The sequence below is a fragment of the Eulemur rufifrons genome, chromosome 9, assembly GCF_041146395.1.
Source record: "Eulemur rufifrons isolate Redbay chromosome 9, OSU_ERuf_1, whole genome shotgun sequence".
Classification (NCBI taxonomy): Eukaryota; Metazoa; Chordata; class Mammalia; order Primates; family Lemuridae; genus Eulemur; species Eulemur rufifrons.
This window is the reverse complement of record NC_090991.1, coordinates 39,611,922-39,633,705: the sequence shown is the minus strand read 5'-3', so window position 1 is coordinate 39,633,705 and position 21,784 is coordinate 39,611,922. Positions and strand designations below refer to the sequence as shown.

At 51.1% G+C, this 21,784-nt stretch overlaps 1 protein-coding gene across 2 annotated transcripts; it reads right to left on the bottom strand.

Annotated features, from left to right (window-relative positions):
• Nucleotides 1-295: 295 nt before the first annotated feature.
• CD300LG (CD300 molecule like family member g) lies at nt 296-10,932 on the bottom strand. 2 transcript variants are annotated; one of them, XM_069481494.1, is made up of 7 exons: nt 10,884-10,932; nt 9,694-10,029; nt 6,874-6,975; nt 5,871-6,111; nt 4,662-4,774; nt 2,685-2,737; nt 296-484 (listed from the first exon to the last, which is right to left on the bottom strand). In XM_069481494.1, the coding sequence occupies exons 1-7, from the start codon at nt 10,924-10,926 to the stop codon at nt 371-373; spliced, it is 1,002 nt and encodes a 333-aa protein (XP_069337595.1). In that variant the 5' UTR covers nt 10,927-10,932; the 3' UTR covers nt 296-370. The 2 variants fall into 2 exon arrangements, with proteins under 2 accessions (XP_069337595.1, XP_069337596.1); XM_069481495.1 differs by lacking the exon at nt 6,874-6,975 and having other exon boundaries at nt 5,871-5,958.
• Between the last annotated feature and the right edge of the window lie 10,852 nt (nt 10,933-21,784).

The window sequence follows — 21,784 nt, the reverse complement described above, 5'->3', positions numbered from 1 at the left end:
GGTGCAGGGAACGTGGTGCCGAGTCAGGTGCCAGGAAGGGAGGAGAAGGGAGGACGGTGGGGCTGATGTTGGCACCCAGGCCCCAGGGGTCTCCTGGAGCAGACACAAGCTTGGACCAGACCTGCTGAGCCTTGCCCGGCGCCGTGAGGGTCCAGCGGCTGCGTGCCATGCTCAGGGGTGGACATATGGGGAAGTCCCAGTCTCCAGCTGGAACTGTGAGGCCACCACTTGGGGCTCCAGGGCTAACGAACGCTTCTAAGTCAGGCTGGGGCATGCAGGAAGGCAGCTGGGGGAGGGTGGGGAGGAAGGCTGAAAGCTTGTGGGAGCCAGTGCAGCTTCACGGCCGCCTGGCCAGGAAGGCCGTCTGCAGCTACACGGAGATGAACTTGGAGAAGACCAGCTCCTCCTCAGACATGTGGAAGGGGGGCACCGGGATCATGTCCCCCTCGGGGTCCTGGGAAGGGGGTTCCTCTTCCTCTGTAGTCTGTGAAGACAACAGTGGGGTTGGGAAGCCCAGCCCAGCCGGGGGTCGTCTCTAGGTAGCCGCTGTGTCTGCCCCAGCCTTTCCCACAAGGTCCAGGCCTCTGTCCACCTGCAGGGGCACGGGACCTAACAAGTTCTCCTCCCCGGAACCCCAGGCTTTGATTCATGCTCCCCTGTCCCCAGTCCACCCCTCCCAGGGGAGAACCCTCAAGGCCTTGGGCCAGGCTCTGGCCACAGCTGTGGGCATCCTGCCAGCCCAGGGCTCTTTGAGCCGTGATTCCCAACGAGCTATGCAGGAATTTTCTGGACCGGAAAAAAAGAGGATACGAGGCCAAGAGCCCAGGCTTCCTGGGTGAAACAGCCTGGGCTTATGTCTACAATGGAGCAGGTGGGCAGATGCAGGCAGGTGGAGTTTGGGGAGCGGCTGCTGAGGAAAGAACCTCCCCGACTTCCTGGCATCATCAGAGTGGAGTCAGGTCAGGTGGCCCAGACGCCCAGGCCCTTCTGTCCCCACCTGGCTCAGGTCCTGGATCTCCGGGTAGAGGCTGGCAGAGGGCTCGGGTCTCGAGAGAGGCCATGGGCCCTGCAAGGTGGATCACGGCGTCCTCCAGGTCTTGACTGTTCCCGAGCGGCTGTAACAGAGACATGGTCAGAACAGCCCATTCTTGGCAGCAGGGATGGTCTGCGAGCCGAGCTGAGCCCAGGCAAGAGGAGGGAAACGTGGGAGGGGGCGGGCAAGGCAGGGAGGGGCAAGGAGGGGAAGAACACTTAGCTCCAATGTGGGCCCTCTTGGGGGAGCCCCGTTCCATCTTTCCCCCAACAAGGGGTTGCCCCCTAGAGCCCTTCTGCCCACTGGTCCTGTGCCATTTCCTGTCCCCTCTTACCTCAGTTGGGTCAGGGCCAGGTGCCATGGGCAGGAAAAAGTCCAAGGCAGCCCTTCCCAGAGTGGACGGAGGCAGCATCATGGGACAAAGTGTCTGGTACAGGTGCCCTTGGCCTCCCCATACCCAGCCCCTCTTCTGGAGTTGAGTGGCGTGAGCCCCAGGCCCCAGGATGCACAGCCGGGAGGCCGGGCTCTGTAGGGAGCCATGGTGACCCCTGTCCATACATCTGTCTGTCTCCATCAATTTTCCCTCAGTCCCCTCCACCACCTCTGGCCTTGTTGAGCTTCCTGAGACAACAACAGCTGCTTCCTAAGCCCAAGATCCCATTCCCACCCTAAACCCTCCCAGGGGGAGGGGGGGCGGTGGTCAGGCCTTTGTCTTTTGTCCTCACTGGCGCCAGGAAAGAAGGCAATAGTAGCCCCCCTTTCCTGCCCTGGAGTTTAAGAGAATCAGAGTGGAGGCATCTCAGTAAACAGATGAGGGAGGAGGGGCCCAGCAAGGTAGGGGCGGGGAGGGGGGGAGGTTCTGTTTCCTGAGGTGTGACTGTGCTGGCCCCTCGCGGGAGTGCTGGCATGGGAGGGCACAGTCTCTTCCAGCAGCAGTAGCCTTGGGGCAGGTTCCCTGCTCCAGGAAGATGGGAACTGGGACCCCCATTCCCTCTGTCCCCTGGTCCCCAGAGTGCCACCCGCAGCTTGGGTCCCAGCGCAGCCATGCCACCTTGGTCTAAGAGCCAAGGAAGGCTCAGAGAAAACATCAGGGTGTTCTGGAAAGAGGAGAGCAGGGAGTTGAGAAATCTGGGTCCTGTGTGACCTTGGGCAAGAACTTTACCCTCTCTGGGACTCAGTTTCATCTTTTGCAAAAGCACTAGAAACTACCTCCATGGGGTCCCGTTGGAACTGGGGCCTGGGAAAGTGCGATTCTAACAGTTCCCTGATAACCAGGTGTTGTGAAAAGGGTTTGCTCCAAACTCAGAGAAAGGCTTCCCCTGGATCCAGCTTTGATGTTCTCTGATTCTAAATGGGGAGGGGAGGAAGAAGCTGCTGGCCTGGAGGTAGGGAGGCTCACACGGCTAATTGTGCACACCCTGCCTGGCACTTGGTGGCAAATTGGGGGTGAGGATGGGCACTCTGTGGGGCCCACACCCCGAAGGGCTGGTCTCGGGGCTCACACAAATTGCTCCAGGCTGGGGAGCAAGCCTGGCCTCTAGGTCAGACACGGAGGACCAGGTGGGTAGGAAGACATAGTGGCAGGCCCAGGAGTCTCGACTTCTAGCCCCAAGGGGATCTGAGCTGGGCTCTGGCCTGCCTCTGTTCTTACCAAGAGTGAGAGGGAGAGCTTCTCATTCCTCTGTGTCTCGGCGGCCAGTTGAGCTGAAAGAGACACAAAAGGAGCACCTTGAAGCTAGGAGTAGCCAGGAGTAGCCTGCAGCTGCTCCCAGAGAGGTGGACTGGCCTCCCTACACCCAGGAGCAGGGCATTCCCAGAGGGAGCTGGCAGGCAGGGTGGGAGGAGGAGGCCCTTCCAGCTCGGCCCCTCGGGAATGACGCAGCCTTCTGAGATCAGTACCTGGGGATCACCTGGTGAGGGCCCGAAACTGGCTGGGGAAACAAATCTGTGTACTAAGGTCGTTGCTTCTCAAACCTTAATGCGCATACAGGAACCCCTGGAATTTTCTTAAAACACAGATTCTAATTTAGTAGGTTGCGGCTTGAGAGTCTGCATTTCTAACTGGCTACCAGGGGATGCTGCTGCTGTTAGCTGGGGACCACAGTCTGAGAGGCAAGGTGCTACGTAGCTCTGAGGCTGTGACCAGGAATGCTCCCACTCTGTGTGCTCCTCAGACTTCTCTGAGGGGACCTGGGGAGATAGGCAAAGCTGACGCTTCTTCCTTGGGGTCACTCCAAGACCCAGGACTAACCCCCACCCCACTTCCCACCACTTTCACTGGGACAACATTGCAGATGCCTTCCTGGCTTCCCCACTGCCTAGCTGTGCAAACACAGGGCAAGCTGCTTAACCGCTCTGTGCCTCAGTTTCCTCCCCTGTACAATGGGCGTGCTCTGCAGTGTTGAGGAGATTAAAGGATATAAGTGACACAGGCTGCAGACAGGTAACTCTTATTGCTGTTATTTCAGTCAATCCTTTAAATCTGTGCCATCCAGCACCGGAGCCACATGTCACATATCGCCATGGGGCGCTGAAATGTGACGACTTCAAATTACATTGGGTTTTGAAGACTTAATCTGAAAAAAATGGATGTGTAACATGCATTATTAATATTTTTATATCGATTGCATGTTGAAATGATGTTGTTTTGCATATATTGGGTTAAATAAACTATATTATTAAAATTAACAACACTAGTTTCTTTTTACTTTTTTTTCCATGTGGCTACTGGAAAATTTTATTTATTTATTTATTTTTATTTATTTATTTTGAGACAAAGTCTTGCTCTGTTGACTGGGCTGGAGTGCAGTGGTGTCATCATAGCTCACAGCAACCTCAAACTCCGGGGCTCAAGCCATCCTCCTGCCTCAGCCTCCTGAGTAGCTGGGACTACAGGTGTGTACTGCCATGCCTGGCTAATTTTTGTATTATTCTTAGGGATGGGGTCTCACTATTGCCCAGGCTGGCCTCAAACTCCTGGGCTCAACCTATCTTCCTGCCTCAGCCTCCCAAAGTGCTAGGATTACAGGCATGAGCCACCATGTCTGCTCATACTAGAAAAATGTAAATTATATATGTGGCTGGTATGCTATTTCTGTTTGATGTATAGCCATGACTTAAGGAAACTGAGGCTCAGGGCAATTCGGTGACTTGCCTGAGGTCACACAACTAAAAAGTGGCAGAGCTGGGATTTGAATCCAAACCTAGGAAAAGGACTGAGCACCCCTAGAGACCCAGTGGCGGGAGTGGGGCCACAATGTCTGCCCTGCTCAAGTTCAAGTGTTCAGTCCTGCGTTCCCCCTGGCAGTCAGTCCCCTACAGGAGCTGGAGCTGCGGAGATGGGACTGGATTCACTGGGAGGGACAGGGAGAGAAGAGACTGCTGGGCTCGGGCAGACAGGAGGAAGCTGAGAACCCCTCACGCTCACACTTGCCCGTCTGCATTGCTCCTTCACAGTGTCCACTGCCTCATAGTTCCCTCAGCAGGGACGAGTAGGGCTCCTGATGCCCGTATCTCAGCCGGACACCCTGGGGCCCACAAGGTCTTTCCAGGGTCAGGGGTGCTGCGGGTCCCAGTGAGCCCCTGGCTCAGCGAGCCTCCCACCCTCCTCCCACCTGCCCTCGCTCACCTTCCTTTCTCCGGAGGAGCGTGCGGCTGCCCAGGGCGATCAGACCCGCGGCCAGCAAAAGGCCCAACAGCACCAGGACTGGGGCCAACATGCGGACCAGTGGGATGGACACCCTGGAGGCGAGAAGGAAGGAGCCCAGTGGCTGTCATGAGATAAGCCAAAGGCTGTGCCCTTTGGGGTCCCAGGCACAGGCCGAGAAAGCCAAACCCTAGTGTGGAATCCAAATCAGTGCGGCCAAGGCTGGCAGAATATTCACTGCCATTGGCACTTGACACATATCATTTAATTAGCGCAGACCCTGAAGCCAAACTGCCTGGGTTCAAACCCCGGCTCCACCACTTTCTAGATGGGTGATCTTGGGCAAGTGACTAAATCTCCCAGGGTGTCAATTTCCTTCTCTGTAAAATGGCTGTCGTGAGGATCAGACAGGTTGGGATACGTAAAGTGCTTAGTTCGGGGCCTGCCCCACGCCAGGCACTATGTCAGCATTAGCTGTTAAATTCCACGATCCTGTGTAACTAAGGAGCGGCCCAGTTTCACACGGGGGAGACCAACACTGGAGGAGACTGAGCACAGTGGTGTGCAGGAAGTTCTCCAGGGCTTGTACTGGGGTGGCATCACCGGGGGACGTGGGCAACATGTATCTTCTGAGTCCAGCCATGTCCCTTGTCTCTCCTGGGAGATGAGAGGGCACAGGGCCCCGATGCCTGGTCAGCCCTGAGTGGTGGGAAGGGACCCCACTCCCCCGACATTGCTGAACTTTCAGCATCGGATTCACTTTCAGCTGGGCCTGAACCTGCCAGAGGCTGCCTGGGTATCAGTAGCTGAGTGCAGTTATAACCCCCTGCACCCATCCTTCAGGTTGGGACTGCAGTTGGGTAAGCAAAAACATTTTTTTCTTTTGGATTCCATATTTTCATGCTTGACACAGGACTCAGTGGAAAGTGTACAGGCAAAAGCTACTGAACTGGGTGGCCGTCCCTGAGTCTGGGACAGCAGGGCTGCTGGGTCCTGTAGTGCAGGTTGTCCACTGCTCAAGGGCCCTTATGTCGGGTGAATGGGGGTTGAAATCTGCCGTCTGTGCTGCAGGCTGTGGCTATGACAAGAGAACGTGTCTGCTCGGAGGAAGGAGTGTCAGTTGTTATTTGCTCAAAGACGCCTTATGGTTAATGATGGCCTGAAAGGTGACCTTGGTCGCCTCGGGCTCACCTGGGCTTGGAGCTGCTGCTGCTGCTGGGAACAGACCTGGTGTCCTTTGTGAGGGTGGAGTCCAGCTGCACGGTTGGGCGGGAGCTCCCTGCGTGAGGAGAGGTTCCTGCATGCAGAAAGGTTCCTGTGTACAGGGAGGTTCCTGCGTGCCCATACGGGGAGGTCCCTGCGAACGGAGAGGCCTCAGCCCCTGTCTTCCCCTGCTTGGCTGTGGTGACTGTTGGGTAGAGACCAGGAGAAGCTACAAGTCCAAAAGCAGTGCCTCAGTACCTTCCCCTGACCCTTAAAATCCCAGCATCCCCAGACCTCTGACCCCTGACCCCTGGCCTCCCCAAGACCAATTTCTCAGAACACCCCCATCTAAAAGACAACCCAGGAAGCAAACAGGCCCAGATGAAGCCATTTGGAGCAAGCACATCATATACCAGGCGCACTGCACCCCTGTGCATGGCGTTCAGTCTCTTTTTGTGCCCGCAGCCTGTCCTCCCTGTGGGGAGGTGCAATCACACCCCCACCCCACATCCATGGCCCATTACAATGACCACTCAGTAGACAACTTCCCATCCTCCTCCTCCAGCCCTGGCCAATTGTCACCTCCTTCCTCGCCAGAAGGGCAGGCCCTTATCACCATCGAATGCCGACTCCCCCCTCACCACGCCCCGCCGGGGCCTTGCCTGCCTTCAACAGCCACGATGACGGGGCAGGGCAGGGTGGCAGGGATAAGTCCAGAGGTCAGGGACTAAGACCTGGCCCTCCTAGCTTGTCCCCCAGACCCTGGATGGAGCAGGCAAAACATGAGCGTTGGGGTCAGGCTGTGACCACTTCCAGGCTCTGCTGCTGCCCGTGTGACATTGAGCAAGTGACCTAACCCCACGGAGCCTCCAGTTCCACAGCTGGACAATCCAGCTCTCAGGCATGAAGCGCAGCAGCGGGCACCAGGGAGGCCCTCAGTGGGTGTTTCTGTACATGGCGGGGAGGAGGGGCGGAAGAACCATTCACTCACTCAGTTCTGGGGGCTGCGTTTGCCAACCTTTTGCCTTGGGCTGCGGGCTCCTTGTAGCAAGAGGCTGGAAGGAGGGAGAGGGGGAGGGAGGACAGCAGGGCCCTAGAGGAAAGGGACAGGCTGCTCTCAGGGGCTGCACGAGCCACTGTTCTGAACCCCTTTTCCTTCCTCGGGAGCAGCCAGCCACTTTCTCACCCCCGACCTCAGCGCAGACCACCGCCATCTTCTCACCTCCGCCAATTGGGGCAGATTCCTGCTGATCGGCGTCTTCCTCTCCTGCAGGGGCCTTGGCCTCCCACTTAGCTTAGACCCTCAGCTCTGATGCCACCATCACCCTCTCCCTGGCCCTTCAGTCTGCTCCTTCCATGCCACCCTTCACTGGTGCCACTTGGTCTCCCAAATCCACACCGTGTCCTGTCACTCCCGCTTCAGAACAGTTGGTGGCCCCCATTGTCGAAGCTCACACTTTTTAGCATGCCTTTCAAGGCCTTTTAAACTCAGACTTCAAACCGCCTGTCAGCCTCACCTCTTCCCCAGCGGGTGCTCTGGCCCTCCATTCCCTGCTAAGCAAGCCTGCTGCCCACCCCCTGCCTCTGACATGCGGCTCCTTTGCGTGTGAAGCCTCCCTCGCCTTTCCATCTCTGCCTAACACACTTCTTTCTGCCCTTTAGTACCAGCTCAAAAGTCAACTCCTCCATAATGTCTTCCCCAGAAGGAGCAAGTCCCTTTTTCCTTTGGGCATTCACAGTACCCTGTGCACACCTCCATCAATGCTCATGCAATTACACCGCAGTTACTGGTTTACTGGGTCTTCCCACTAGGCTGGGACTCCTCAAGGGCCAAACGCCTATCCTTTGTGCTCAGCACAGTGGGCAGAAACCTGGTGTGACCAGTCCCCCAGAAGCTGCTGAGCCCCCCACTTCCCCATGTCCATCCGTGATCTCCTCATTCTCTATTCTACAGGCTGAGTGTCCCTTATCCAAAATGCCTGGGACCAGATGTGATTTGGATTTCAATTTTTCTTTTTAATTTTGGAATATTTGCATTGCATTCATTGGTTCAGCAATCCTAATCCAGGAATCTGAAGTCTGAAATGCTCCAAGGGGCATTTCCACTGGGCATTGTGTTGGTGCTCAAAAAGCTTCAGATTTTGGAGCATTTTGGATTTTGGGATTAGGGATACTCAATCTGTAATACTATGTCAGTTTATTCTGGGATTTTTCTAAGTAGGTGATCCAAATCTTTTGCAAATAAAGAGTATTTATTTTTTCCTTTCCAACATTTATACTTCTTTATTGTGTCATATTTCATTGCCTAGGGCCTCCAAGGCAAAGATGAATAAAAGAAATCACAGTCGGTACATTTGTCTTGCTCTGACACTCCCAGAAATTCTTCTAACATTTCACTGCACTCCATGAGGGGCTGGAGGTGGCTCATGCTGGCTCCCAAGAGCGAATTGTTAACTGTTCGGGAATTTTGCAAGACAGTTGTTAAACTGCCGATGGCTGGAAATTGGCCATGGCAGGAGCATTTGCACCACTGAACTTCGCAAACACTGTGAATTAGAGCACCCTCGCCTGTTGCTAAACATTGACCAGCACACCTCTGCCATAGTCTTCTTCATTTTCAACGTCATGACTGTCATCAGAGGCCAACAAGATCCGACGCAGGGGGATAATGCATATGTCATACACAAATAACTAATTATTAATGAGGGTAAGCATAAAACACAGGAGAGCCTCAGATATAGGTACAATTGATCACAGCTAGGTAAAAATGACATGGGAATGCTGGTAAGATTGGAAGAGATCAGAGAATCTTGTAAATAATGGAGAGCAGATTCAATGTGGTTTGATGCTACTGTTATTATTCGGTGAGTTTAACTTTGTTTCTCTGAATTAAAATAAAGACTCATGATGGGGATGTGGCCTGGGTTTGGGATAAGTCCCAGCTATGGGGCCAGGAGAGGGAAAGAGCAGACACCAAAGCCAGCAATGACCTGCATTTGAATCCTGGCTCCGCCAATTCCTGTTGAGAGACCTTGCGCAAATCACTTAGTCTCTCAGAGCCTCAGTTTCCATCTATGAAATGGGGATACAAAGACCTACCTCGCCCTCACTGACCAGCAACTGGGGCTCCCACTCCCCTGGGCTCTCCCTGGCTTCTTTCTCCTTAGCTCAGCAGGTCCAGGTTGGGTTTCAGGTACCTGGACAGGTGCTCTATCCCCTGTCCCCAGTGTCCCTGAGCTCAGCAAGGCCCTTCTTCAGGCATCCTACCCAGAGGCTGGTTCCCAGGCACCTCAGAACCTCTCCCTGGACTTCAAGATCTGGGGACAAGGAGGGCAAAGAAGGGGAGCTGAGGCCACAAGCAGGGTGAGGCCAGCGTGGCCAGGGCTTAGGTGACGCTGTGGGCTGGGTAGGGATGCCGTAATGGTTGGCCCAGCCTCAGGGGGCTTCAGGAATCTCTCTCACACCAGGCAACGAGTCTTCTGTATTCCCTGAGATGTCCATTCTTGTCCCCAACCCCCGGCAATTTCCCTCTGGCACATCTGGGCAGACAGGAAAGGCCCCTGAGCATAGTCCTGGACAGATCTGGGTTCCATCCTGCTCTGCCTCTTACTAGTGGCATGACCTTGGGCAGCAAGAGTGAAAGAACAGGCGAGACCCAAACAGCACAGCCAATGCCCAAACATTGCTCCACACTTGACCTGACTCATAGAGAGGCCCCACAAGGTCAGTACCAAGATTAGTCCTGACGGCCCCGCCCTCTTCCCTCTGCACCTCCTGGCCCTCAGCCAGGGGAAGGAGAGACATTTGTTACCTGGAAAGACTAACAGAGACACCGGGAAAGTCTCATCGAAGACCAGTTTTTTTACCCCACACCGGTACTTCCCGGCATCCTGCAGGGTGAGGTTCCGCAGGGTCACGGTGAAGGCCAGCTCTTGGGGGCTGTCTCGGATGGACACCCTGCCCTGCCTTGTCTCCTGGCCACCTTCTCCTGTGTAGATGATGCTAGAGCAGCGGAGGAGTAGGAACCCAACCTGCGGGCACCAGTACTTCTTGTGGTTCCTCAGCTCTTCCTGGTAGGTACACTGCAGGGACACTGTGTCACCTTCAAACCCGCTGATCTCCTTCGGGCCCTGCAGGGCTTCATAACCTGAAACCACAGCAGGGCTGGAGGTTGGAATTCCCAGGATCCAAGTATCAGGGTCAAGAGCAGAAGCTTCCATTTTATGGGGAGAAAGGAAGGCTTTCCTTTGCCACTCCTTCTGGGGACAGCCCTGTAAGAGGCTCTCCCTCCCCCTCTGGGAAACCTTGGGGCAGCCCTGCTCCTGTTTCCCTAACCCTGGCACACTGAAGGGCTGCAGGGCAGGGGTGAGGTGGGAGGAGTTTGAATCTCAGCACTTCCACTTAGCTATATGACCCGGGGGGAAGATGCTTGACCTTTCTGGGCCTCTAAGTTTTCTCATCTATGGATAATGATGCCCTATGTCACTGAATTTAAGATGCCATCATATGTAAGACACACCATAATTTTATATACCACTAAGAAACAACATGGCCAATTGACCAACTGGCATCAATTATAAAAACACTTCCTGATTTTAAGTGTTCAAAGGTAAACAAAGAGATTCAGTAAATGCTGGGCAACCAGATTGTGGGGGCAGGTGTCTTGTCTGCCTCCAGGCTTGGTGCAGGGTAGGGAAATGAAGATTAGAGAGTTAAAGCTACTCTGGCAGCCACACATAAAGGAGTTGGAACCCACAGGTCTGGGACAAAACCTGACTGTGGGTTTCAGAAACAGCAAGTGCCCCGGCTCCTTCTGAGACCTCAGGCTGAGGGTGGGTGGGGTGGGGTGAAGCCTGGAAGGACCAGGCGCTGGGGACGGTCACCGCTACGTGCACGTTGGGGAAAGGAAACGTTGGCCCAGGAGGTCCTTCCTCTGCAGACCCAAAGGCAAGGTCGGGCATGAGCCCCACATCCCTCCCACCACCGCCCTCCCCATCTCACCTGGGAGCACCAGGCAGCCCCACAGCAGGACCAGAGGCCGCATGGTGGGCGCTGGACACCAGGAGACGCCAGGAACTGTGAGCTGCCCTCCCCGCCCCGGGGCTTTAATTTCCTCCAGGAGCACGAGACCAGGACGTGATAGGGATGGGAGGGGCTGGGTGGGTCACCCCTCTGCACGCCCCGCTGGAAGGTGCCTCTGCCTTCCCTATACTGAGCGCTCAGGCGCCAGCGCTGCTGCTGACCTCCTCAGCCTGAAAACCCAGGCAAACCTCTCCCCAACTCCGCCCCTTCCAGGGGGCCTCAACCTGTGGTCCACACACCCCAAGGGCTCTGTGAGTAGAATTCAGGGAGTCCATGAATTTGGATGAGAAAAAATTAGCATATTGACTTTCACAAACCTGTTATATTTAGCTTTTCCGTTAGGAATGTAGTATTAGCAGTACCTGTAACTTTCTTACCAGCAAAAATCCTGAATCTGGGCTCAGTGGCTCACGCCTGTAATCCCAGGGCTTTGGGAGGCCTAGGTGGGAGGATGGCTTGAGAGCCACTCCCATCTCTACAAAAAGAAGAAAAAAAAAAAAAATACAAGGAAAAAGAATTGGTGGGCATGGTGGTGCACACCTGTAGTCCCAGCTACTCTGGAGGCTGAGGCAGGAGGATCGCTTGAGCCCAGGGGTTTGAGGCTGCAGTGAGCTATGATTGCTCCACTGTACTCCAGCCTGGGCGACAGAGAGAGACCCTGTCTCTTAAAACAAACAAACAACAACAAAAACGCAAACAAAACAAAACAAACAAAAACCCCACATCAAGTTGTTGCCCATATCTCCAAATACTGTGTATACTCATCACTGCTTGGACAATCATTATTAGACCTGCCACTAGAGCTGGTTATTTAAAGCACTAATAACGAAGCACGTTTATTACTATATTACACAACTATAAATATCTAATAGGTTGATAACCATTTCACTGTTAGTACTTTTAAGCATATGTGTTTTATTTTATATATTTATGGGCCATTATTCTGAGGGGGGTGGTCCATAACCGCACTGCCACGTGGTTGGTGGTACAGAGGTTAGGGCCCCTGGAGCAGGGCCCATTGCCCCTCCCTCGCCATCAACTCCGGAGGGCGCCGTACCGCCCTTGGCCACAAGGAGGCGGTGCAGGCAGAGCTGGGCGAAGCAGGGCTGGGCCGCGTAGCAAGGCTGGACTTGAAGCCCACTGAGTCTGAAAAAGCGAATGAGTGGTTGGTTTCCCCACCGCAGATCTGAATCCTCCTTGAGAGGAACAAGAAAACACACACGCTAGAGGGAGCCCTGACTCATCGTTTTCCAAAATAGCTGTCGTCTTTTTCTGATTGCAAAGTTCAAACAGGCTGTAAGCAAAATTTTACACCATACAGAAATGTAAAAAGCAGGGCGGTGTGGCTCACGCCCTGTACTCCCAGCTATTCAGGAGGCTGAGGCGGGAGGATGGCTTGAGGGCAGGAGTTCAAGATCAACCTGGGCAACATAGCAAGACTGCCCGTCTCTAAAAAATAAAATAAGAATGAGAATGTTTCCTGTAATTCTCCTTCTGCCTTGGAAAAATCACCTTTATTTTCCAAATGTACAGTTGGAATTTTACCCACTTGGCAGGTTAATATTTAAAGCATTAACTCAGTGGTTCTGGGAAGGGAGATTGTATGTGTGTGATTTAATGTGGGGGGATGTGTTTTGGTGTTGCAATGATTGGGGGGCACTGCTGCCATTTAATGGGCAGGAGCAGCTGTTCACGTTGGTGAAAACCCTGTCACCATGATCTCAGTCTAGAACCTGACTTCCTTTTACATATACAGACTTCAAAAGGGAATCCGTTTTTGCAGTTTAAAAAAACACAGATTTGCCAGGCACGGTTGCTCTTGCAATCCTGGCACTCTGAGAGACCCAGTCTCTACTAAAACAATAGAAAAATTAGCCGGGCATAGTGGCACGTGCCTGTAGCCCTAGCTACTGAGGAGGCTGAGGCAGCAGGATTGATTGAGCCCAGGAGTTTGAGGTTGCAGTCAGCTATGATGATGCCACTGTACTCAGAGTCTTTGAGACTCTGTCTCAAAACAACAATACCCCACGAGAACACACACAGATTAAAATAATATTTATTCTAGCATTTGATAGTATATCTCTGCTCTTTTATTTATTTTTGTCCTTATACAGAATAATTTCCAATCTTGTACTTTTCTTAAATCCTATTGGCTTTAAATAAAATTATTTATTATAAGTGGGGACAAGCATCTGGCACTTCATTATGTTTTCTAGTGTCACGGGCCCTGAGCACTGACATATTGAAATATGTGTTATTTGGTTATAAATTGGTTTCCTTCTATTTTTTCTCCCTAGTACAGCTTAGGCATTATATTGTGATTTTTAAAAATTAAGTGCATGAGAAGGCATGTTATTTATGATTGTCATTTCAGGAGAGTACGGGAGGTATTATTAAATGTTTATTTATATAAAGAGGGTGTAGGGTCTAATGGGAAAGTCCTCCCCCTGCACCCCACCGGCCCCACACCCAGCCCAGGAGCCCGGCTTGAGGACGTCATTGGAAACAGATCTGCCAGGCTGGAAAGTGGAGAGTTGGGGAAGGGGCGTCAGTGAGGTGTTAGTGTGGGCCCTGCACCTGGTTCTACCCTCAGGCCACACCCTGGGGTGGATGGGGCCAACAGATACGGGGATCTGAGAGGCGAGGACCCTAGTGGCCTGCTTCCCACCCAGATCACCCCGCCTGGGAACGGCAACGGGGCAGAAGGGCTGGCGGCAGCCTCATCGCATCCTTGTGAAGGGCTCCGCGTGCTCCAGAGTGGGTCGGCGGTGCTTGGAGGCACAATGGCAGGGATGAGGGGACCGAGGTGCTTGGTCTTAGATGGTCATCCTGGTCCAGTTCCTCTCTGGTTTGGACTGGCTGGGACTAAGTCACTTCAGCTGGTCCGAGATGGTAATTTGTCCCCTTAGAGCAGGGTTCCTCACCCTCAGCACTATTGACATTTTGGGCCAGATGATTCTCTGTTGTTGGGGGCTACCCTGAGCTTTATAGGGTGTATAGCAGCATCTCTAGCCACTACCTGCTAGATGCTAGAGTAGGAGTCCCTCTCTCCCCAGTTGTGACAATCTAAAATGTCTCCAGACTGTTGTCAAGTGTCCCTCTGGGAGGCAAAAATATTCTGGGTCGAGAACCACTGCCTGCCTCAGATGATGAATAAATCTACAGAATAAGTGTACTTTTGTGTAACTGTGGTTTTGCGGGTATCGCCACAAGGGTCTGGATATAAGAGAGTGGGCTTCCTAATACTGAACCCCAGAATTAGGTAGACTTTATCAGTCATAGGCAGTGCTGCAACACTGCAGTCCCCTTCCCCCAACCCTGGGCTGGGGCCGTCCCTGTGACGTCCAAGGTAAGGAAGGTGTGGTGTAGCCCCCCAGGGAGAGGGAAGGAAAGGGCTGGGTGACACGCGCCTTGTTTCTCCTTCCACGTTCATCAATCAAATCAGCAAAGGCGTGGGGAAAGACCCAGCATGTCACACCAGTGGGGCTCTCTCCTCATGGAAGGAAACCTCAGGAGGGGGAAGATGTGCCCTCAGCAAAGACGAATGAGCCACAAGTTGAGAAGATTTAGATTCCTGAGCCCCAACTTGGGAGACAGCTGCCCTGGACAGGCACCGAGCCTGCTGCAGACTTGGCGTGAGCAAGAGAGAGACTTCTCTGTGTTTGGCCACAGAAATCGTGCAGTTTGTTAGTTGCTGTAGCATAGCCTAGAACGCCACAGAGTTTTTTATTTTTCTCTCATACACGCCGTCCTCCATTCTGCCTACAGCTCTTGCAACCACAGCCTGTTGCAAACTCAATTTTTCAACTTCCTCCCCTGAAACAAATCCGAAAACTCCCTTTCAAGTTTTTAATGTGGACTGTTATAAGGACTTTTACTTCTAAGAATGACAGTGAAAATGGTGGGGAAGGGCTCTAATGGGCAATTAGCCTCGTCTTCCCTCAGAAGCTGGTGAAACAGATATGTATTTTAAAAATTCTCTCAAAACCATTGAAGCCTAACTGCAATGTAGTATCTTTGATTGGATCACAGAACAGAGAAAGGATACTAGTGGAAAAGCTAGTGGAATATTAATAACTTCTGGAGTTTGGTTAATAGCAATGTACCCATGTGAATTTCTTAGTTTTGAAAAATGTACCGTGGTTACATAGGATGTTACATTAGGGGAAACAGAGTGAAGGAACTCTCCGTACCATCTTTGCAACTTTTCTATAAATCTAAAATTCTTCCAAAATGTAAAGTTTATTAAGAAAAAAAAAGCAGTGAAGAGCTAACAAGAGCATAAGGGGTTCCCAGGCTGAGGTCTGCAAGTAGACAGGAACCCAGGAAGATGACCTCAGTGTGAGAGAGGCTTTTGTCCTGGGGAGCCTTTACTGATTCAGAAGTAGCTACAAGGATGCCCTAGGAGTCTAGGGCCCTCCAAGGCTGGGAATGGAATTTGGTGTATTTGTATCACATTAGGCTGGGACCCCAAAGGGCTGTACGTTGGGAAATAAACCAGGCCACAATGGACTTTCACTCAGCTTCCTGTTATTTAGATGTCCTGGGAATCTTCAAGCTTTGAACTTGAACTAAAAGTGGTTCTTGTCTGGTAGCACCCTCCCCATCCCTACTCTTAGGTACTTTAAAGATACCAATGAAAAATCCTTTCTGGAGGAAAATAGCATCAGCCTAAACCTCAAATTATTTTTACAAATAGTTTTTTCAAATCCAACCCAATATACAACCAAAGATAACCAAATATATGAGGGGGCAAGACCCCATAAGCAAGAACATACAGAGACAGTGGACAACAGAAACAGACCAGTAGGGGGTGGGGACTCCAGACACTAAAAAGTGCAGGGATGCCTTCACCTAACCATTTTTACTGCGTTTAAGGAGGTAAAAGCCAAGCTTGACATTTTGGCAGGGAACTGGAAAGTATAAAAAAATGAAAGCAGGGCCAGATGCGGTGGCTCATGCCTGTAATCCTAGCACTCTGGGAGGCCAAGACGGAAGGATCGCTTGAGGTCAGGAGTTCGAGACTATCCTGAGCAAGAGTGAGACCCCATCTCTACCAAAAATAGGAAAAAAAAAATTAGTTGGGTGTCATGGCATATGCCTGTAGTCCCAGCTACTAGGGAGACTGAGGCAGGAGGATCACTTGAGCCCAAGAGTTTGAGGTTGCAGTGAGCTACGATGATGCCACTGCATTCTACCCGGGGCGACAGAGCGAGACTCTGTCTTAAAAAAAAAAAAAAACCCAGACCAAATGAAATGGTATTGTATCATGATACAAACACACACACACATACACACACACCCCTAGATGTTAAAACCATAATGCAAAGCACAGAAGCAATGACTATAAAAGGGTCATCTTAAGTGGTTATCCGCATGGGGGGGGTATTGCGATCTATTAGGAGCCCCAGGGGGCTTCTGGGGGCTGGCAAGGTTTATATCTTCACCAGGGTGGTGGTTACCCAGGTGTTCTCTTTTCATTAATTTGTGAAGTTGCCTTGTTTTATGCACTTTCCTGTGTACATATTCTATTCCACAGTACTAAACTATTTCTCTAAAAAGGGAAATGGGGTAACAATACCCACAAACGATAGGAAAAGTTATCAGAAATCTCAAAAAACGTACAGTAATTTCCCTTCCTCTCACTGAGACGTGAGCAGAGCTGAGCCTGCCCTTTCCTCGGCGCCATCCCAACGCGTGTCTGGGAGTGCGCCCATTTCTGCTCTTGGAAATGATTCCTTGTTCCCTTCGGTGTCTGGGCTGAACGCCAAAGCAAATGATGATACACACCTGTAGCCTGAGGCAGATTCTCTCTGTCACCTCTTCAAGGATCGTTGGCATTCTATTTTTTCCAGAGCGTGCTTCCTAAGCTCGCTTCTCCCTGTACAGATGGACCCCGGAGTTACTCATTCCTCTGGCACTGAGCTTGTCTTCCTGCTCCTCCGACAGAGCACCTTGACCAAGCCCTGGCTGGGTGAGGCGACTTCTGTCCTGGGCTTCCAGCTATCTCGGCCACCTCTGCCCTCGCCTCACCTGCTCTGTCCTGTTCTGAACTCTCATTCACCCAAACATCTCTATCTCTCTTTCTTTCTCTCTCTCTCTGCTTATCTTGCCTTTCAACCCGCTTGCTCCAATATCCCCTGGGCTAAAGGACATGTGCATATAAAATTTGAGTGAAAATAGCTAAGTTGTCTTCCAGAAAGTTTGTACCAACTAATATTCCTTCCAACTGTGTAAACATGTTTATTTCGCCACATCCTTGACAGCACTGGATGTCAACAAACTTAAACATTTTTGTCTTAGTCGGTGATAAGGACATCACTTTCTATTTGGGTTTAGAATTCTTTGATTTCTAGTGAGGTTGTGCATCTTTTTGTACATTTATTGACTATATGTATTTCTTTTGTAGCAGACTGTGTTTTCCTTGACCATTTTTTATTTTTCATCTTTTCTTATTGATTTATGTAAACTCTTGTACATTAAGGAATTTAACTCTATCATACTGCATATGACATCATATCATGCTACAAATAATATTTTTTTGTCTATAACAGTGGTTACATTTTATTTAGTCATACATACCTACCTTTTTCTTTATAGATTTGGGTTTGGATTTTGCTTAGAAATGTTTCCCTCATAGCAAGAATGATAAAAATAAATCTATTGGGAAAGTATTTTGATGTGAGGAGTGAGGTAGATCCAGCTTTCTTTCTTTCTATTTTATTTATTTATTTATTTATTTTTTAGAGACAAGGTCTCACTGTGTTGCCCAGGCTGGAGTGCAGTGGTGCAATCATAGCTCACTGCAACCTCCAATTCTTGCGCTCAGGGGATCCTTCTGGCTTATCCTCCTGAACAGCTGGGGCTACAGGCATTTGCCATCATGGCTGGCTAATTCTTTTCACTTTGTGTAGAGACAGGGTCTGGCCGTGTTTCTCAGGCTGGTCTCAAACTCCCGGCTCAAGTGATCCTCCCGCCTCAGTCTCCCAAGTGCTGGGATTACAGGGGTGAGCCACTGTGCTGGCCCCAGTTTTCTCTTCCTTTTTTTTTTTTTTTTCCATAAATAGTAGCTAGTTGTAATTGTCCCCACACATTTTCTTTTTTAAAAAAGTAATTCCTAGGCTAGGCACTCTGGGAGGCTGAGGAGGGAGGTCTGCGAGGCCAGGAGTTCAAGACCAGCCTGAGTAAGAGCAAGACTCCACCCCTACAAAAAAAAAAAAGAAGAAGAAGAAAGAAAAATTAGCTGGGTGCAGTGGCATGTGCCTGTAGTTCCAGCTACTCAGGAGGCTGAGGCAGGAGGATCGCTTGAGCCCAGGACTTTGAGGTTGGGGTGAGCTATGAAGATATCACTTGCACTCCAGCCCAGACAACAGAATAAGACCCTGTCTCTGAAAAAAAAAAAAAAAAAAAAAAAAGTAATTCCTTTCCTCCCACTTACTTAACATGTCACCTTTTTCAAAAATTAAAAGACCATATAAATAAAGACTATTTCTATACTTTCAATTCTGTTCTATTTGTCTGGCTGTTGACTGCCTCTTTGGCGCTAAACTTTAAAAATTGTTTTCACATCTGAAATGTTTCTTCTCTGAAAGGGCTAGTGACACCTTACATCCCACCTCCCTGGTCCCGTAAGTCTCCTTTTTCAGAATTTTCCTCTTATTCACCAATGTTTATTTTTCCTGATGAATTTTAGTATCATTTAATAAATTCCTTTTGAAAATCCTTTTTATGTTTTAATTGGAATTGCATTAAGTTTGGAGATCATTTGGGAATGAATGAACATATTTACAGTATTGAGCTGTCCTGTTCCCTATCCGTTTGAAGTATGTTTTGTCCTTCCATAGGATTTTAAAGGTTTTTTTGCCTATGTATCAATAGGTCCTTCACTTTTCTTATTAAGTTTATAACTTTACATTGAATATTTTGCTTGCTATTTTAGTTTGAAATTTTTTCTTTCATTATACTTTATTTTTGTTCATAGGAAAGTCATGAATTTTTAATATCAGTTATGTATTCTGCCACTTATTTGATTTCTTCCTCATTTCTATTGGCTTTTTAGTCAATTCTCTCTGGTTTCTAGGTACACCCATGTATCACCTGTGCTGCCTCTTTCTTTATAATAATGTAATTTCTTTTTCTCATCTACTCATATTGGCTACCACATGTAGAGTGATATTAAAGGACTCTGGTGTTGGTAGGCACCTTCAGGTTTGATTATTAGATTCATACACATCTAGGGTTACATCTAGGGTTTCATACGCATAAGATATGTCTTTTTGATTAACTGATTCCTTAATCATTATGAAATGTCCCCCTTTATCCCTGGTAATATTCCTTGTTTTGAGGTCTACTTTGCCTTATAATAATGTATTCACTCTAGCTTTATTAATTAGTGTTTCTATGGTAAGACTTTTTAAACTCTTTTTTTCTTTTTCTTTTTTTGAGACAGGGTCTCACTCTGTTGCATAGGCTAGAGTGCAGTGACGTCATCATAGCTCACTGCAACTTCAAACTCCTGGGCTCAAGCTTCCAGAGTAGCTGGAACTGTGGGTGTGCACCACCATGCCTGGCTAATTTTTAAATTTTTGTAGGGACAAAGTCTTGCTATGTTGCTCAGGATGGTCTCAAACTCCTGGCCTCAAGTGATCCTCCCACCTTGGTCTCCCAAAGTGCTAGCATTACAGGTGTGAGTCACTGTGCCAGGCTTCATTCATTTTCTTTTAGCATATCAGGTCTTTATTTTTTTTAATTTGTTTTATATTATCCAGATACAAATGTTATGAATATTTCTTCCCAGTCTGTGGTTTGCCTATCTATTTTCTTAATAGTGGTTCTTTCCTGAGCAGAAGTTTTAAATTTTGATGAACTCCATTTCTCAACTGTTTTTAGGATCCATGCTTTTTGTAAACTTTTAAGAAATCTTTGTCTACCCCAAGAATGAAAAGACTTTTCTCCTATTTTCTTCTAGTAGCTTTACCAATTTACTATACGTGTAGGCCTATGATTTCTTCCTAAATGGATTTTTGAATATGGTGTGAGGTAGGGATTGAGTCCTTTCACAGACGAATATCTAGTTGTTCCAACACCACTTGGTGCACTTCTTGAAAGTCATCTGACCCTATGTCAGACGGCTCCTGATATCTTTCCAACACTAAGCACCCCAGCTAAAAATGTGTCTTGTGTGATCTCTCACTACTCCAAGTGTGATCTGCAGACCAGTGGCATCACATCAGCAGAGAGCTTGCTATAAATTCAGAATCTGGCACCACACCAGCCTTAAGCAACCCCCAGGTTGATTCATAGGCATGCTACATTTTGAGGAGCACTGGTGTGGATAATTTTTGAGGAATGAGGGGAAGCGTCATTATGACATTTGCTGCCTCTCACAGCCAGCTCAGGCACCGCAGGCTGGAGAAGGGAGAGGGGCTGCCGACCCATTTCCTCTGGCTGATGGGCTCTGCTAGAACAACTCCCAGACTGAACCTCTGGTCCAGCCCTCCCAGTATCTGCTGCTCTGTTCTTTGCTGCTGGGGTCGAGGAGAGGGGACTCACCCACTTGCTCACTGCTCACTCTCTAATGCCCACAACCACCTGCTCACTCACCCAGCAGCCCCTGCTCTCTCCTCCATACACATCCGTCCACCCCTGAGCCTCAGTTTCCTCAGCTTCAGAGCCAAAATAATAATGGTGTCTATCTCAGGGGCTAATGTGATGCGAAGCGACCCGAGGAGTACTTGGGCATAGAGACAGCACAATAGAAGTCAGCGATTGGCATGGCCATTTCAGAGCTCTTTCCCTAGGAGAAGCCCATGGACACTAGTCGCCTTCCCCGACCCTCTGCAGCCCCACCCCCCTACAGCCCGGCAGATCCGAGCTTTCCTTCTCCCTAGCGCGACTTCTCTTGCCTCCCTGCTCCGCGCCCCAGGGCAGCGCGCACCGATAAATCTTTCCCAGCACGTTGCATTGTTACAGCGAGTTGCCCTCGCGTCTGCCCGGCCCCCCGCCCGGCTTGGGACCTCCTCAAATCCGGGATCTCTGCCTTGGTCCTCTTTGAAGCCCCGGCCCCTGGCACAGTGCCTGGCACTTGGAAGGCGCTCAATAAATGTTTGCAAAATCAAATTCTACGTTGAGCAGGTGTCCACGCCTCCACTCGCGGGGGGTTGGGGATGTGCGGGCGGTGGGGTCACAGAGAAGGCTGGCTGTGTGCCCGGGCGAGGGGACACACACACACGCACACACACGCGCTCCTCCGGGCTCAGGAGAGCGGGAGGGGGAGGACGCGGGCGAGCGCAGCCGGGGCCCGCGGGGGACAGCGGTGCCCACCGCCGAGGCTGCCCGCGCTCCTCCCCCTCCTCCCGCGCCTCCTCCGGCTCCGCCGCCCCCGCCCGACGCGGCCGCAGCAGGGAGGGGCCGGGAGGGCGGAGCCAGCGGCGCCAGAGCTGGGGCACTCGCGCGCCTCCGGGTCGCGGAGCGGAGATCCCCGAGCAACGAGGTAGGAACGGACAAGGGAGCCGGTCGCCGCGGCGGGAAGGCCGGGCGGGGCGGGAGGATGGGCCGAGACCCGCCCTGCGCGTGTCCCGGCTGCCTCGCGGCCCAGCGAGCTCCCAGCCTGGGGGGCTCAGTCCCCGCCCCTCGGTCCCCCGGCCTCCCTCCTCCCGCACCCCCACCCGCGGGCGCCCGGCTCCTTCTCCGCGGCTCCGCGTCCTCCGGGACCGCCCTCCGAGCGTCCCCTGGGCTTAGCCTCTCCTTCGCCCAGCAGTGCTCCTTGTTCGTCCCACAGGTTCCCTCCGAAGGGAGCTGGAGCCGGCGCTCGGCTGCCC

What these genes read in the sequence shown, in the direction of transcription:
- CD300LG (XM_069481494.1), bottom strand. Translation starts at nt 10,926, where the DNA reads ATGCGGCCTCTGGTCCTGCTGTGGGGCTGCCTGGTGCTCCCAG. An exon ending in AACGCAGCCCCCAGAACTGA is followed by an intron (nt 6,112 to 6,873) that starts GTGAGTGAATGG and finishes TTGGACTTGTAG; the next exon opens with CTTCTCCTGGTCTCTACCCA. An exon ending in GCTCCTCCGGAGAAAGGAAG is followed by an intron (nt 2,738 to 4,661) that starts GTGAGCGAGGGC and finishes TGTCTCTTTCAG; the next exon opens with CTCAACTGGCCGCCGAGACA.